The 14,230-nt window shown below is 43.7% G+C and overlaps 3 protein-coding genes across 3 annotated transcripts; 2 read left to right on the top strand and 1 right to left on the bottom strand.

Moving 5' to 3' along the window:
* The first annotated feature begins 214 nt into the window (after positions 1 to 214).
* LOC112155794 (zinc finger protein basonuclin-1) lies at positions 215 to 6,833 on the top strand. The gene is made up of 8 exons (XM_024287733.2): positions 215 to 447; positions 916 to 945; positions 1,028 to 1,160; positions 2,051 to 2,214; positions 2,280 to 2,345; positions 3,186 to 3,542; positions 4,656 to 5,196; positions 6,090 to 6,833. The coding sequence occupies exons 2-8, from the start codon at positions 919 to 921 to the stop codon at positions 6,635 to 6,637; spliced, it is 1,836 nt and encodes a 611-aa protein (XP_024143501.1). The 5' UTR covers positions 215 to 447; positions 916 to 918; the 3' UTR covers positions 6,638 to 6,833.
* Positions 6,834 to 7,709: 876 nt separating this feature from the next.
* Positions 7,710 to 9,073, bottom strand: LOC112155810 (protein turtle-like). The gene is made up of 6 exons (XM_024287761.2): positions 8,934 to 9,073; positions 8,787 to 8,822; positions 8,434 to 8,697; positions 8,114 to 8,359; positions 7,901 to 8,038; positions 7,710 to 7,831 (listed from the first exon to the last, which is right to left on the bottom strand). The coding sequence occupies exons 1-6, from the start codon at positions 8,962 to 8,964 to the stop codon at positions 7,719 to 7,721; spliced, it is 828 nt and encodes a 275-aa protein (XP_024143529.1). The 5' UTR covers positions 8,965 to 9,073; the 3' UTR covers positions 7,710 to 7,718.
* Positions 9,074 to 12,401: 3,328 nt separating this feature from the next.
* On the top strand, positions 12,402 to 13,776 carry LOC112156359 (protein turtle-like). The gene is made up of 5 exons (XM_024288611.2): positions 12,402 to 12,541; positions 12,653 to 12,688; positions 12,778 to 13,041; positions 13,116 to 13,361; positions 13,649 to 13,776. Exons 1-5 carry the CDS (start codon positions 12,511 to 12,513, stop codon positions 13,759 to 13,761), a joined length of 690 nt encoding a protein of 229 aa, XP_024144379.1. The 5' UTR covers positions 12,402 to 12,510; the 3' UTR covers positions 13,762 to 13,776.
* Positions 13,777 to 14,230: the final 454 nt, after the last annotated feature.

The following is a 14,230-nucleotide window of genomic DNA, read 5'->3' as shown; positions in this document are numbered from 1 at the left end:
GGAAATGGAAATTTATTTTGAAATCTTCTTCCTAGAAACTCAGTTATAAAACTTCTACTCTGAAAATCTGAACCTGACAGAAACAGAAATTTGTTTTTTATGCTCTTGCTTTAAGTGACATATTAAAAAAAAGATTAAATATTGAAATTAATGACACAAAAAATCAGAAACTGAGTCAAATCAGTGAAGATTTCCTTCTTGTCTCCTCCAGGCGGAGAGGAGGAGGAGGAGTCAAAGGATGAAGAGATCTGTCTATGTTCAGTTAAAAAGGAGGAAGAGGAGTTTAGGACTCCGGAGATGAAGAGGAGGAGGAGGACGGAGGGATTCTCTGCAGAAATGATGAAGACGGAAGAGGAGAGCGCGTGAAAAAAGAAAAAGTTTATAAAATAAAAGCTAGGATTAAACAGAAGAGAAAAAGATCGGTTTTACTCTGTGAAGATTTATCAGGTGAGTGTTGGTTTATGTCTTTATTCGATTTAAATCTGAACTCTAAGTGGAGTCCAATAAAGTGAATATATTTTTTTATGTATTTTGAAAATTTTGTGGATAAAAACAAATATTTCTAACTGTGATTATATTTTGCTGATGGAAAAAAATATCATTTATTTTATTTTATTATATATTTTTGCAAAAAATGGCTTAAAACAGTTTATTCTAAAGTAAAACAAAGATGATCAGAGGATGAATCAAATCTATTAAATCTGTCTGAGAGCAAATTCATCAGATTTAATTTATTTTGTCACATTTGAAAGAATCACAGAAAAAAAATACATTTTTCTATTTTAATTAAATTAGCTTCTTTTCTTAATAATTCAGGCTTTGATTAAATAAAAAGACACAAACAAAAGTACTTTAAAAATAATAATTAAATAATAAGACAGATTTCTGTGGACGTAAACTGTCTGGTGTCTGCAGGTCATGAGGATGACGGCGCTCCAGGATCAGGTACTGAAGTTTCTGCTTCACATTCAAAGTGGACGATAATCTGAAATCTGCAGATTATATTATCGGCTAATCTTCATCTCAGTGTGGGCGGAGCTGGCCTCTCTTCTGCCCGACGGTCCGATGCTCCGCCTTCGCCTGCAGCTGTCCCGCCTTCACACCGGGAAGTGTCCAGATCCGGTCATGTGACCTCTGCGGTCACGGATGGGTCGCACACGGTAAAATAACACTAATGATTGATGAGTTTCATCTCTGATCAGTCACAGGGTTTCTGGAACGTTTTCCTCCAATCAGGAAGTTTGAGTCTTAAAGTCATCAGAAGTTTCATCATTTTTGATCAAACTTGCTCTTCATACATGAAACATGTCCGAGCGGAAACAGGAAGTAGACGGATGAAGTTTAATGTTATCCACAAAATAATAGCAAAAAAAAAAAACTTGGATTAATACAGTATTTCTATGGAAGCTAACTTTAATACAATTTAACTTATAGCAAAACAGGTGTGTTTGTGAAAGAGGTGTGTCTGAAAAACAGGTGTGTCTGAAAAACAGGTGTGTCTGTGAAACAGGTGTGTTTGTAAAACAGATGTGTCTGTGAAACAGGTGTGTTTGTGAAAGAAGTGTGTTTGTGAAACAGGTGTGTTTGTGAAACAGGTGTGTCTGTGAAAGAAGTGTGTTTGTAAAACAGGTGTGTGTTTGTAACGGAGCAGGTGTGTGTGGTCACCATGGGGACAAGAAGTCAGGTGTTGCTGTCATCATCTCACTGAGAACACCTGGACAAACACCTGCACTCCAGCTTCATCCAACAAATCTTCGCAGTAAACATCTGTTCTCTTCTAAATTAAAACAGATGTTTGAATCTATTTAATGTAAGTTTTACTTTAATAAAAACCAAACTGTACACAAAATTCCAAGAATTTATTCCAACTGGTTTCACATTTTTGTCATAACTTTTAATATGTTTGTCTTAATCTAAAAATGTCAAATCTAAAAACCTTTTTGAAACGTTCATGTTAAATTATGACTAAAACTAAACCGACTGTTGAGTTCAGAGTCTAACCGAGGAACCACAGACGGTTTCTGAACCTTACCTCCATGTTCCTCTCCAGGTCTGGAGAAGCTCCCGGCCCCGCCCACCTCTGGCCCAGTAGAGGTGGTTCTACCTGGACTGGTGTTTGACCTGGGGGCTCTGGTTCTGTACCGGGCTCAGGCCGTACCCGTACGACTGAAGATCTTACTGGACCGGCTCTTCAGCGTCTTGACTCCGGATCAGGTGCGTGAGCGGAACATGACCCGGCAGAAGACACAGCAGAACTTTGAGAGTCTTTGTCCTTCCAGGTCTCCAACATCCTGAACTCTCTGGGTTGGAGTCTGGGGGATTATGTGAGAGGATACATGCTGCAGGTGAGCTCACCTGGACATCTGAAACCGTGGTTCTGGTACTGAGTCTGCTGTTTGGGGGGAGATGTATGCGGTCAGATCAGGATCAGCTTAAAGTGAATTTAAAAACAGATAAAACATGAAAAGTAGACATTGTAACTGAAAAAAATTAAAAAAGTATAAAACAAGACCGTGGAAATTAGAAAAAAATTAAAATTTGAAAAAAAAGAATTGTAAAAAAAAAAAAAAATGTTTTGAAATAAAAAATGAACCAAAACTGAAAACTTGAAATTAATCTTGAAAATAAAAAAAAAATTTTGAAAAAAATACCAAAAACTTGAATAAAAAATTATAAATGTAAAAATTACCAATTGCAAAATATTGTATCCATTAGTAACAGCTGCTGTTTTGAATTTTATCTTTTTTTTTGCTTTCTGAATTTTCACTTTCAATCTTCAGTTTACAGTTTTAATTCTGATTTTCGCTGCAGATCTGATCCTAATTTTTCATGGCTACTTGACTTTTTTTAAAATTAATTTCTTTCTTTTTTTCAAATTTTTAAAACATTTTGTTTTAAGTTTCCTTTTTTTAATTTTCCATTTCTTTATTTACTTTTTTTCATTTTTTTATTGCACGTTTTCATTTTTTTTTCTAAACATTTTTCAATTTTTTTTTCAAACTTACAATATTTTGTTTTCAAATTTTCAGCATTTCTTTTCAGTTACGTCTATTTTTAAAGTTTTCAATCTGTTTTTCTGTTGACCTGATCCTGATTTGACCCCATAGAGATGGTCATAAACTCATCAGATGAACCCTCGTTGTCAAAGTTCTAACGGTGAAAGTGAAGAGCTGCTTCTCCCTCAGGGTCCCGGCGGGAGCGTTCTGGACCGTTGGGTCATGGTGACCCCTGAAGAAGAGCTGCTTCTCTTCAAACAGTTCCTTCGTTTCGGCGAGACCCGGCCCATCGTTGAGATGATGACGCCTCAGGGTCTGGACGCCACCGACCGAACCTTTGGTCCAGAAACCAAACCTGCTCCAAAGAGCTGCCAGCAGGACCTGAGGAGCCCAGAGATGGCGCTGGTCCGGATCAAGAACACTCAGGAACCTTCAGGTCTGCTGGAGGACAACAACAACTACTTGGAGAACGTTCCCGGACTGTCTTCACTGCTGCCGTTCCACTCCCTACAGTCAGATCCCTGCAGTTCAGGAGCTTCTATGAAGGTGAACTTCTGAGAACATCAGTTTGACTTTTGACCAGCGTCTCACCTCAAAGGTTTTACGTCTTTATCTTGTGCAGAAGTCTGACAGGATGAGGATCTAGTTGCTAAAACAATCTTACTTTGGTGTTCTTGATGAGAGTTAATCCAGAACCTGGTCTAAGACATTTGACCTGGTCTGTCCGTCTTCTAGATCCGCTTCATTCCTTTCAGGGTTGTAGGGATGCTGAAGACTATCTCGTTGGACGATTTTCCAGTATTTGTAATCTGTACATCCATCATTTTTACATTCAGTACTCAGCAGATGCTTTCCTCCACAGAATCATAGATAATCTTCACAGCTAGAGGGCATTGTGGGGCTGGGACAGGTGTCTTACCCAAAGGTACAAAGACTGTCAACCAAACAGTTGGTAGTCAGACTTGGTCCGACTATGTTGACTTGTTCAGACTCTACAGGAAACACTTCTGAGAAAAGGTGACTCGAGGGCCTTCCTGTTTGAAGGTTTGGACATGAATCAGTATCAGTGTTTACTGTGGCTGTTTGCTGTGATGGACCCCTCCCACATCGCTGAGATCTTAGCACAGGTTTTTCCCATGAATCTTCAAGTGACCAGTACAGGTTTACTGCGGCTCAGAGGTTGGGGACCCCTGGTTAGGGTCGGTGGCCCAGTACCAATCGGCCCTCTGACCACTACTGGTTCATGGCCCCGAGGTTGGGGACCCCTGAACCAACGTCCAAGTATGACGGGTTTGGATTGAGATTGCGTTGGAGGAGGAAGAGTCTCTGGAGTCTGAGACCTCTACCTTAAAACCTCGTTCATAACAGAAACCATCAGGGGCTTAGACTTGGACCACTCTTCCTACATAGGGGACATGTTTGCCCCGTGATCAAACATCTTTGTGTTCTCAACAACATAACATCCAAAACAACTAAAACCAACAAACTGACTGGAATACGACACCTTTGTGACATTCCAAACGATGTGTGTCCAGAGACGCCTCCCGTCTCATATCTGCTGGTCTTCAGCTCGAATCATCACTAACTTGTTCTGAAGAGTTAAAGATTTTCCTTCTGGTGATTCTCTGTTTTTCTTCTTCTTCTTCTGTTTGTGATCAGGAGCGACTTCCCTTCAGGAACCTCTCAAAGGTCGTTCTAGACCCCTTCACCACAAAACCGGCTGAGAACAAGCAGGAAGCAGCAAGACTCAAACCCGATCGTGATCCGACGCTTCATCAAACGTTAAAAATCAAAGCCGACCCCGACGACCTGAGACGACCCCAAACGCTGTGGCCCTCCCCCAGAGAGCAGGAGCTCCTCCTTCAGAGGGGAGCGCCTGAACATGACGCCACTTCTCCTTTTACTCCGGCACTGATCCCATCACTGACCCGCTCGTCCTTCAGTCCGTCCGTGCCCTCTTCACCGTCCTCTCCTCTGCAGAAGTCTTCCTCTCCTCTTCAACCTCTCCCATCCTTCTCCTCCTCCTTCTGTCCTTCATCTCGTTCTTCCTCTTCTTCATCGCTTCATCCTGTGAAGTTTTTATCCTCTCAACTGCATCCTCTCCCGACCTCCCTCTGTTCCTTCTCTCCTCCTTTCCCTGCCGGAGGTCGGAAGGGCCGAGTCCACTGTGGATTTTGTGGGAAGAGTTTCTACGATAAAGGTAGGAAGGACCAGAAAACACCGGAGCTTTGGGTGCTGAGCTGATGTTCTTTAAACTACCGTCACTCCTCAACCGTCCATGCGATCAACCCTATTCCTGTGGATTCTGAAGTAAACTCAAGGAACTCTTTAATAAAGTAAAGTAAAGTAAAGTAAAGTGAACCAAATAAAAGTAAAGTAAAATAACTGTGCAAAAAACTACGAAATGAAAAGTCGTTTCTCTCTGTGTCAGATGTAGATTTTGCCAGTGACATCTCCAGTGTCAAAACTTTCCCGTTTCTAAATCAATTGGATTTGTTCTGATCCGCTTCCGCTCTGACATCCTCTTTAAACCTTTTACTTTTAAAACAGATTCTACTTCCCGAAATTTTGTCCTCAATTTCCTCTTCGCTAGAGTCTATGTAACTCATATTAGTACTGAGCTAATCTACATTTGTGGTCGATCAAAGTCTGTTTATAGGATGGAAGCAGCTGCTGCAGAAACAATGAACTTTCAGACCATCTTCAAACCCACATTCAACAGAACTTTGCCCTAAAAATCTTAATGATCTAAAGTTAAGACTTTTTTCTATCTAAATGTCTTCTGATTCATCAGTTAGTGGTTGTTTGCTGATGATATGAGGCATCATGAAAAGCTTATACTTTACAACCATCTCACAGTAAAGGAGACACTTTCAGTGTGATGCCGCCATATCAATGTCAAAGAAAAGACAATCATCATTTGTCCTGCAGATCGCTCTAGGTTGACCCAACAGGAGTTTAAACCTCAGGATGCAGAACTGCTGCTACAGAATGAAATGATCTGCAGAGATGTGACTGTTTACCATCAATAAAGACGTGTGGAATAGAACACGCCTGTACCAAACCAGTTCACCGTCATCTGTGTCTGCACAGGAACTCTGAAGATCCACTACAACGCCGTCCACCTGAAGATCAAACACCGCTGCACCGTCGCAGGCTGCACCATGGTCTTCAGCTCGCTGCGGAGCCGGAACCGACACAGCTCCAACCCGAACCCGCGACTGCACACCGGCGCCCACAGAGACGTGCACGGCGACCCTCCGAGTCACGACTCGATGAAGAACTTCCAGGAACGGCGTCTGCTCAGAGACAGACGCTTCAGGAAACTCTCGTGGTTTAGTGGTTTCAATGCAGCGACCATGAAAAAAGCTCCAATCAGGAGCAGGTTTGAGGCCAACTGTGACATCACTGCAGACAATAACCAGGTCTTCGTCCTGAATCGACCACAGACTCCTCCTCTGGACTCCCCTCCCTCCTGCTCCTCCTTTGGTCAGCTGCTGTCAGACTTCTCCTGCAGCCTGAGCGGCCAGCGGTCAGCTGGACCTCTACCGAAGAAGAAATCCAGGAAGTCCAGCATGCCGGTGAAGATAGAGAGAGGGATGACGGAGAGGAGGAAGCTCCAGGAGGAAGAGGAGAGCTGAGATATTCTGACCTGATCTGAGAGTCAAAACACTGAGAAAAGAGGCAGAACAATGAGAAGGTCCTCATGTATTTATATATGGAGATTTTAATGTATTTCATATTTATTTATGATTAATAACCTACAAACTTTACTGACCATTTAAATATGTTCTTTATACATTACTTAATAATTTACACTTTTTTTCTATATTTAATTATTTTCCGCTCTTTTATACCTGATTATAAGTGAATTCATCACATAAAATTCTGAAGTTTTGTTTCAAGAACGTTTTGGAGTCATTTTTAGAACTGTTTATGAATAATTGTGTAATACTATTTAAAAATATTTTTAAAAAAGTCCCGAAAAAGAAAGTTTTTTCTCATTTTTGTTTTTGAAACATTCTGTGTGATTCTCTTTTCGGCCACTAGAGGGAGCCACACTGACAGCAGCAAATCATTTTGGTTTATTTGTACATTGACAGTAAGTGTGACCCTTAAAATAAAATGGCATTATTATTATTATAACACAATAGTTTGTCCACAGGAGCACAGTTCACCCCTCAGACCACCTCAGTATAGAGATAAGATCGACTGTTTATATTATCACTACATAAAAAAATTTATCCAACTGCTCAGCAAGAAAAGTTATGATTTTCTGACCTGAAAATCCCTAAATGACGCGATCACTGACTCAGTTAAGTATTTTTAGAGATGCATTGGATGCAGACTTTTTTTTTATCTCACACTGAAAAACTGGCCTCAATCAAGGAGAACTGACTGTCACTGGTTACAGGAGGATGAGTGTTAAGAAGACTCATAAACTAGATACTCTGAAAAAACTCAGAAGCTCCTTTAACATAATTTACATTCAGACTAATGAAGCGATTCGGATGTTTAACAAAACTTTTCCCATCAGACAACATTAAGTCCAGATTCCTCGACTCAATTTCTAGACTTCATCACCTGAATGAATGAGAACCTTCATAGAAACTCTTTATATTGTTGATGTTTTTTTTATATTAAACATGAATGGAGTTTAAGATATCAAAACATTTTATTCATAAATATTTCAAGATTCTGACACAAAGAGAGATTCTCAGTTCAGAATTGATGCTCTGTGGTTCCAGATGTGATGATGTCATCGTAGTCATCAGCCAATCCCTGCTCAGCATGTGAGTGCTGGGTCATCACCATGGAGACAGACGGGTCACTTCCTGCAGACAGAACAGTTTAGACAGAAACTGAAGATGATTGATCAAATGTGATTGATTGATTTCTGTTACCTGAGGCTCTTTGTGGACATAAAGACACCAGAAGGAGAGTGGAGATGATGAACGGACTGATCACCACCAGGTGGAGACACACTCTCAACACAAGAGGAAGAGGAGCTGAGGCAGGGGGCGGGGCTTCTGTGGGTCTCTCTGCAGAGAGAATCCCACCTGGTCATGTGACTGCATGGAGGAAATCCATGGTGAGATGACAGTGAAGCTCCTCACCTGAGACAGAGATCCAGCTGGATGGAGACTCTCCATGATCCCTGATGTGACACTTGTAGAGACCTTCATCAGACCTGGAAACATGCTGGAGGGTCATGTGACCTGTAGGCTCAGTCCTGATGAGGGAGCCATCTTTATAGAAAGCAGCTGAGGGGTTGGAGGGAGGGGTCTTTGATTGACAGCTCAGAGTGAGGTCATGACCCTCCATCACAGGGAGGACAGGACTCTGCAGGATCACTGATCCACCTCAACACAGAGACAAAGCATTTCATCCATCTGCACACAGCTGCAGCAACACTAACTCCACAGTCTGATCTTACCAGAGACACTGATGTTAACCACCATGCTGCTGGCTCCTCCCCCTCTGGACTCACACCAGTACACACCACTGTCTTCTTTGTACACGTAGCCAATCTTACAGGACAAACCATCTGCTGATCCCCACACAGATCCACACCGAGTCCTGGTTCCTCCTGAGGTGTTTCTCCTCAGAGTCCATCCTGCAGAGCTGTCGTCCTCACAGTTCAGAATCACTGATTCTCCTTCAAAGAACTGAGATCTGCTGGGACTCACAGTCACACCAACTACAACAACAAAGTAAAGACACACAGAGTGTTGCTGCTTTCTTGGACACAAACACAGAGAGTCCGACTGACTGAGGAAGTGGACTAACTTTGGTTTGTTGTGCAGCACAGCAGGGAGCTCAGAGCTGCAGAGAAATGACACTCAGCTTAGTTGGAGCTTTGATGAACGCTCTGCTGTGGGAAGCAGCATCTGTCAACGTTTACACACCAACACACATCCAGCAGACGGGACTCACCCAGCAGCATCTGGACAGATGTTCCCTCCATTCTTCAGACCAACAGCAGTTTGACAGACAGAAACATCAATCCGCTTCTTCTTTTAGGATGATTGTCTGTGTGACTGTTCACTTTTCTCTGCAGCATCAACCAGGAAACTCTCAGACAGGAAGAGACCAGACCAACCACAAACACGGTGGTCGTAGGAGAAAAATACTCTGACATCTATCTCTCTATTCTGTCACTTTCCTTCCTTCACTGTGTTTAACAATATCAATAACACATATTTAGATTTCTTTATGTACCATTAGCATCATCTCCACTAGAATGTTGTCAGTCTTTCGTCAGGAGAAAATAACAAAACTGCTTTACTGTATATCTATGGAAGCTTTCACCTGCTCCTGGTCTGTTACGGGTGGGGCTCCACTCCTGGGGCTTTCACAGTAGTTCTGAATCTTGATGTCAATCTGCTGATGACACTTTGAGACTCACCGAGTTCACCTGCAACCCAGTGAACATTTGACTGTGGCCCCTTATGGTTTATCTCTGGGCTGAATTGGTGGGCCCCTGGTGGGTTAGTCCGCGGGTTCCATTGTGGCCCCACCTGTGTCTGACCACACTGGCTGAGGTGGGGACTCAGTGGTCTGGGTCCATAGACTAAGCAGCCGCCCAGCAGAAAGTGTAGTGAGCTAACAAGCTCCCTGGTGGACAGCATAGCGAGTTAGCGAGCTCCACTGCTGAGCGCACCAGACCACTGAGTGTCCAATCAAGATAGTGAGGGCAAACACAGCTGAGGTCACCATGGAACCCGGAGACACACCCACCTGGGGCCAACCAATTCAACCCAAAGGTTAACCATATGGGGCCCACATTCAAATGTTCACTGGGTAACAACTGACCATCTTCTATAACCAAAGCTGGACAAGTGTACAGTCCACCAGTTCCATGGCCAAACTGACAAGGTAGTAGAACTCTCTCTTAGGTCGTGAACCGAATCTCGTGGTCTGTGAGTTAAGTCTTATTTGTCAGGACTTAAGTCTTGTGGGTCAGGACTCATGTCTCTTGGGTCAGGACTCGTGTCTCTTGGGTCAGGACTCGTGTCTCTTGGGTCAGGACTCGTGTCTCTTGGGTCAGGACTCATGTCTCTTGGAGTCAGGACTCGTGTCTCTTGGGTCAGGACTCGTGTCTCTTGGGTCAGGACTCATGTCTCTTGGTTCAGGACTCATGTCTTGTGGTTTGCAACTCAAGTCTCATGAGCTGCAACTCAAGTTTCATGAGGTGCGAGTTAGATCTTGTTGGTCGTGACATAAGTCCAGTGAGGCCCAACTTAAGTCTCATGAGCCACGACTCGAATCTCGTGCGCTGTGACTCAAGTTTTGTGAGCTGTGACTCAAATCTTGTGGGGCCACATGTAAAGTCTTATAGGTCGTGACTCAAGTCTTGTGGGTCAGGACTCATGTTTTGTGGGTCGCAACTGGAAACCTTTGGGTTGCAACTCAAGACTTGTGGGCCACCATTTAAGTCTCATGGGCCACGACTCAACCACCGTGGGTCGCAACTCAAGTCTTGTTAGTTGTGACTCAGTTATTGTGGGCCATGCGAGGAAAGTTTAAATTTCAATTTCTGTCATAAATTGAGCGTAGGAGCGCCTTCTGACATGATGGATTCATTTGGTCCCATAATAATAATCCTGTATCTCTCAGTAGAGAGTTTTGTTGTTAAAATGACCGGATATGTGGGCGGAGTGACTCTGAGTGCTGACTTCCGTCATGAGTCGCATGCAACCCACAAGACATGAGTCGTGACCCGCAAGACTTAAGGCGAGCCACCTGAAGTAGTTCAGGGCATTTCATAGTACCAGCCCTGCTGGTAAACCGCTGAGCCAAAATCACACGTTTGTGTCTCTGCGACTCCTGGGGACTACCAGTCCCACCTGCTCTGCTTTATGGATGTTCCTTTTCCTATAGCTAATTCAGTTTCCGGTCCCTCTAATGCTTATAGTTTACTTTATAACGATGGTGATAACAAGTCTAGCAACATATTTTGTGTAGTTTGGCGAGTGTTGCAGAGTCAACAGCCTCATAGCTGCTCCCACTGAATGAGAGAAAATTGGTTAAACAGAACATGCTTTTAAAAATGTCTCCAAACAACCAGATCAGATCAATCTGTAGAGTTGCTGTTTTGGAGAAAATAAGTCTCAAGAGGGGCCTAGAAAATACTATATACATCAAGAAAGTTGTTGACTCTGCAACACTCGCAATTTATGACAGAAAACTGGAATTGAAACTTTGGTGAGCCGGCTCATGTGGCCTACAAGAACTGAGTCACAACTAACGAGACTTGAGTTGCGATCTATGATGGTTGAGTCGTGGTCCATGAGACTTGACTCCTGACCCACAAGACTTAAATTGCGACCCAAAAGTTTACAGTCACAACCCAAAGGTTTCCAGTCGCGACCCACAAGACACGAGTCCTGACCCAAGAGACATGAGTCCTGACCCACAAGACACGAGTCCTGACCCAAGAGACACGATTCCTGACCCAAGAGACATGAGTCCTGACCCAAGAGACATGAGTCCTGACCCAAGAGACATGAGTCCTGACCCACAAGACTTAAGTCCTGACAAATAAGACTTATCTCACAGACCACGAGATTCGGTTCACGACCTAAGAGAGAGTTCTACTACCTTGTCAGTTTGGCCATGGAACTGGTGGACTGTACACTTGTCCAGCTTTGGTTGTAGTAGATGGTCAGTTGTTACCCAGTGAACATTTGAATGTGGTCCCCATATGGTTAACCTTTGGGTTGAATTGGTTGGCCCCAGGTGGGTGTGTCTCCGGGTTCCATGGTGACCTCAGCTGTGTTTGCCCTCACTGGCTTGAGTGGACACTCAGTAGTCTGGTGCGCTCAGCAGTGGAGCTGGCTAACTCGCTATGCTGTCCACCAGGGAGCTTGTTAGCTCACTACACTTTCTGCTGGGCGGCTGGTTAGCGTATGGACCCAGACCACTGAGTCCCCACCTAAGCCAGTGTGGTCAGACACAGGTGGGCCACAATGGAACCCGCGGACAAACCCACCAGGGGCCCACCAATTCAGCCCAGAGATAAACCATATGGGGCCACATTCAAATGTTCACTGGGTTGCAGGTGAACTTGGTGAGTCTCAAAGTGTCATCAGCAGATTGACATCAAGACTCAGAACTACTGTGAAAGCCCCAGGAGTGGAGCCCCACCCGTAACAGACCAGGAGCAGGTGAAAGCTTCCATAGATATACAGTAAAGCAGTTTTGTTATTTTCTCCTGACGAAAGACTGACAACATTCTAGCGGAGATGATGTTAATCGTACATAAAGAAATCTAAATATGTGTTTTTGATATTGTTAAACACAGTGAAGGAAGGAAAGTGACAGAATAGAGAGATAGATGTCAGAGTATTTTTCTCCTGCGACCACCGTGTTTGTGGTTGGTCTGGTCTCTTCCTGTCTGAGAGTTTCCTGGTTGATGCTGCAGAGAAAAGTGAACAGTCACACAGACAATCATCCTAAAAGAAGAAGCGGATTGATGTTTCTGTCTGTCAAACTGCTGTTGGTCTGAAGAATGGAGGGAACATCTGTCCAGATGCTGCTGGGTGAGTCCCGTCTGCTGGATGTGTGTTGGTGTGTAAACGTTGACAGATGCTGCTTCCCACAGCAGAGCGTTCATCAAAGCTCCAACTAAGCTGAGTGTCATTTCTCTGCAGCTCTGAGCTCCCTGCTGTGCTGCACAACAAACCAAAGTTAGTCCACTTCCTCAGTCAGTCGGACTCTCTGTGTTTGTGTCCAAGAAAGCAGCAACACTCTGTGTGTCTTTACTTTGTTGTTGTAGTTGGTGTGACTGTGAGTCCCAGCAGATCTCAGTTCTTTAAAGGAGAATCAGTGATTCTGAACTGTGAGGACGACAGCTCTGGAGGATGGACTCTGAGGAGGAACACCAGCAGAGGAACCAGGACTCAGTGTGGATCTGGACAAGGAATACCAGATAATTCTTCTTGTAAGAACAATTATCTGGTTCCATGGGACAGTGGAGTTTACTGGTGTGAGTCCAGAGGGGGAGGAGCCAGCAGCATGGTGGTTAACATCAGTGTCTCTGGTAAGATCAGACTGTGGAGTTAGTGTTGCTGCAGCTGTGTGCAGATGGATGAAATGCTTTGTCTCTGTGTTGAGGTGGATCAGTGATCCTGCAGAGTCCTGTCCTCCCTGTGATGGAGGGTCATGACCTCACTCTGAGCTGTCAATCAAAGACCCCTCCCTCCAACCCCTCAGCTGCTTTCTATAAAGATGGCTCCCTCATCAGGACTGAGCCTACAGGTCACATGACCCTCCAGCATGTTTCCAGGTCTGATGAAGGTCTCTACAAGTGTCACATCAGGGATCATGGAGAGTCTCCATCCAGCTGGATCTCTGTCTCAGGTGAGGAGCTTCACTGTCATCTCACCATGGATTTCCTCCATTAGTCACCTGACCAGGTGGGATTCTCTCTACAGAGAAACCCAAAACCACAGAAGCCCCGCCCCCTGCCTCAGCTCCTCCTCCTCTTGTGTTGAGAGTGTGTTTCCACCTGGTGGTGATCAGTCCGTTCATCATCTCCACTCTCCTTCTGGTGTCTTTATGTCCACAAAGAGCCTCAGGTAACAGAAATCAATCAATCACATTTGATCAATCATCTTCAGTTTCTGTCTAAACTGTTCTGTCTGCAGGAAGTGACCCGTCTGTCTCCATGGTGATGACTCAGCCCTCACATGCTGAGCAGGGATTGGCTGATGACTATGATGACATCATCACATCTGTAACCACAGAGCATCAATTCTGAACTGAGAGTCTTTGTGCTTCACGAACTTTAAACTTTGATGCTTTTCTTTATTTTTTGCTTTATAATTTTCACTCATTTTGTTCAAAATAAATATTTTGTTTCCATACGTCAAATTTAATGTATTACATCGTTTTGCACTAAAGCATCAACAACAGTGTTGACTGTTCTTATTAATCCAGTTGATGTCTTGAAGTTATTCTTCTTTCTTGAACTGTTTAATCAACCATCGGATCATCTTCATCGGACTTTGTACAACATGTTTACAGGGAATCCTCATTTCATTCTCTGCAGAGATGATAATCATCCAGTAAACTTTACTGGGAGAGACAATCGATTTCATTGAGATTTAATCAGGATTATATTTTTCCAATGTTCTGGTTTCTTGGGCTTCCGTTGTTCAGAGTACGGTTAGCCCGCCGACTATCGCTAAGCACCAGCTAGCAAAGAGGAACTTGTTCCACGAGGCAGA

This window comes from Oryzias melastigma, linkage group LG18 (genome assembly GCF_002922805.2).
Source record: "Oryzias melastigma strain HK-1 linkage group LG18, ASM292280v2, whole genome shotgun sequence".
NCBI classification, from domain to species: Eukaryota; Metazoa; Chordata; class Actinopteri; order Beloniformes; family Adrianichthyidae; genus Oryzias; species Oryzias melastigma.
This window is presented reverse-complemented; position numbering and strand designations above follow the sequence as displayed.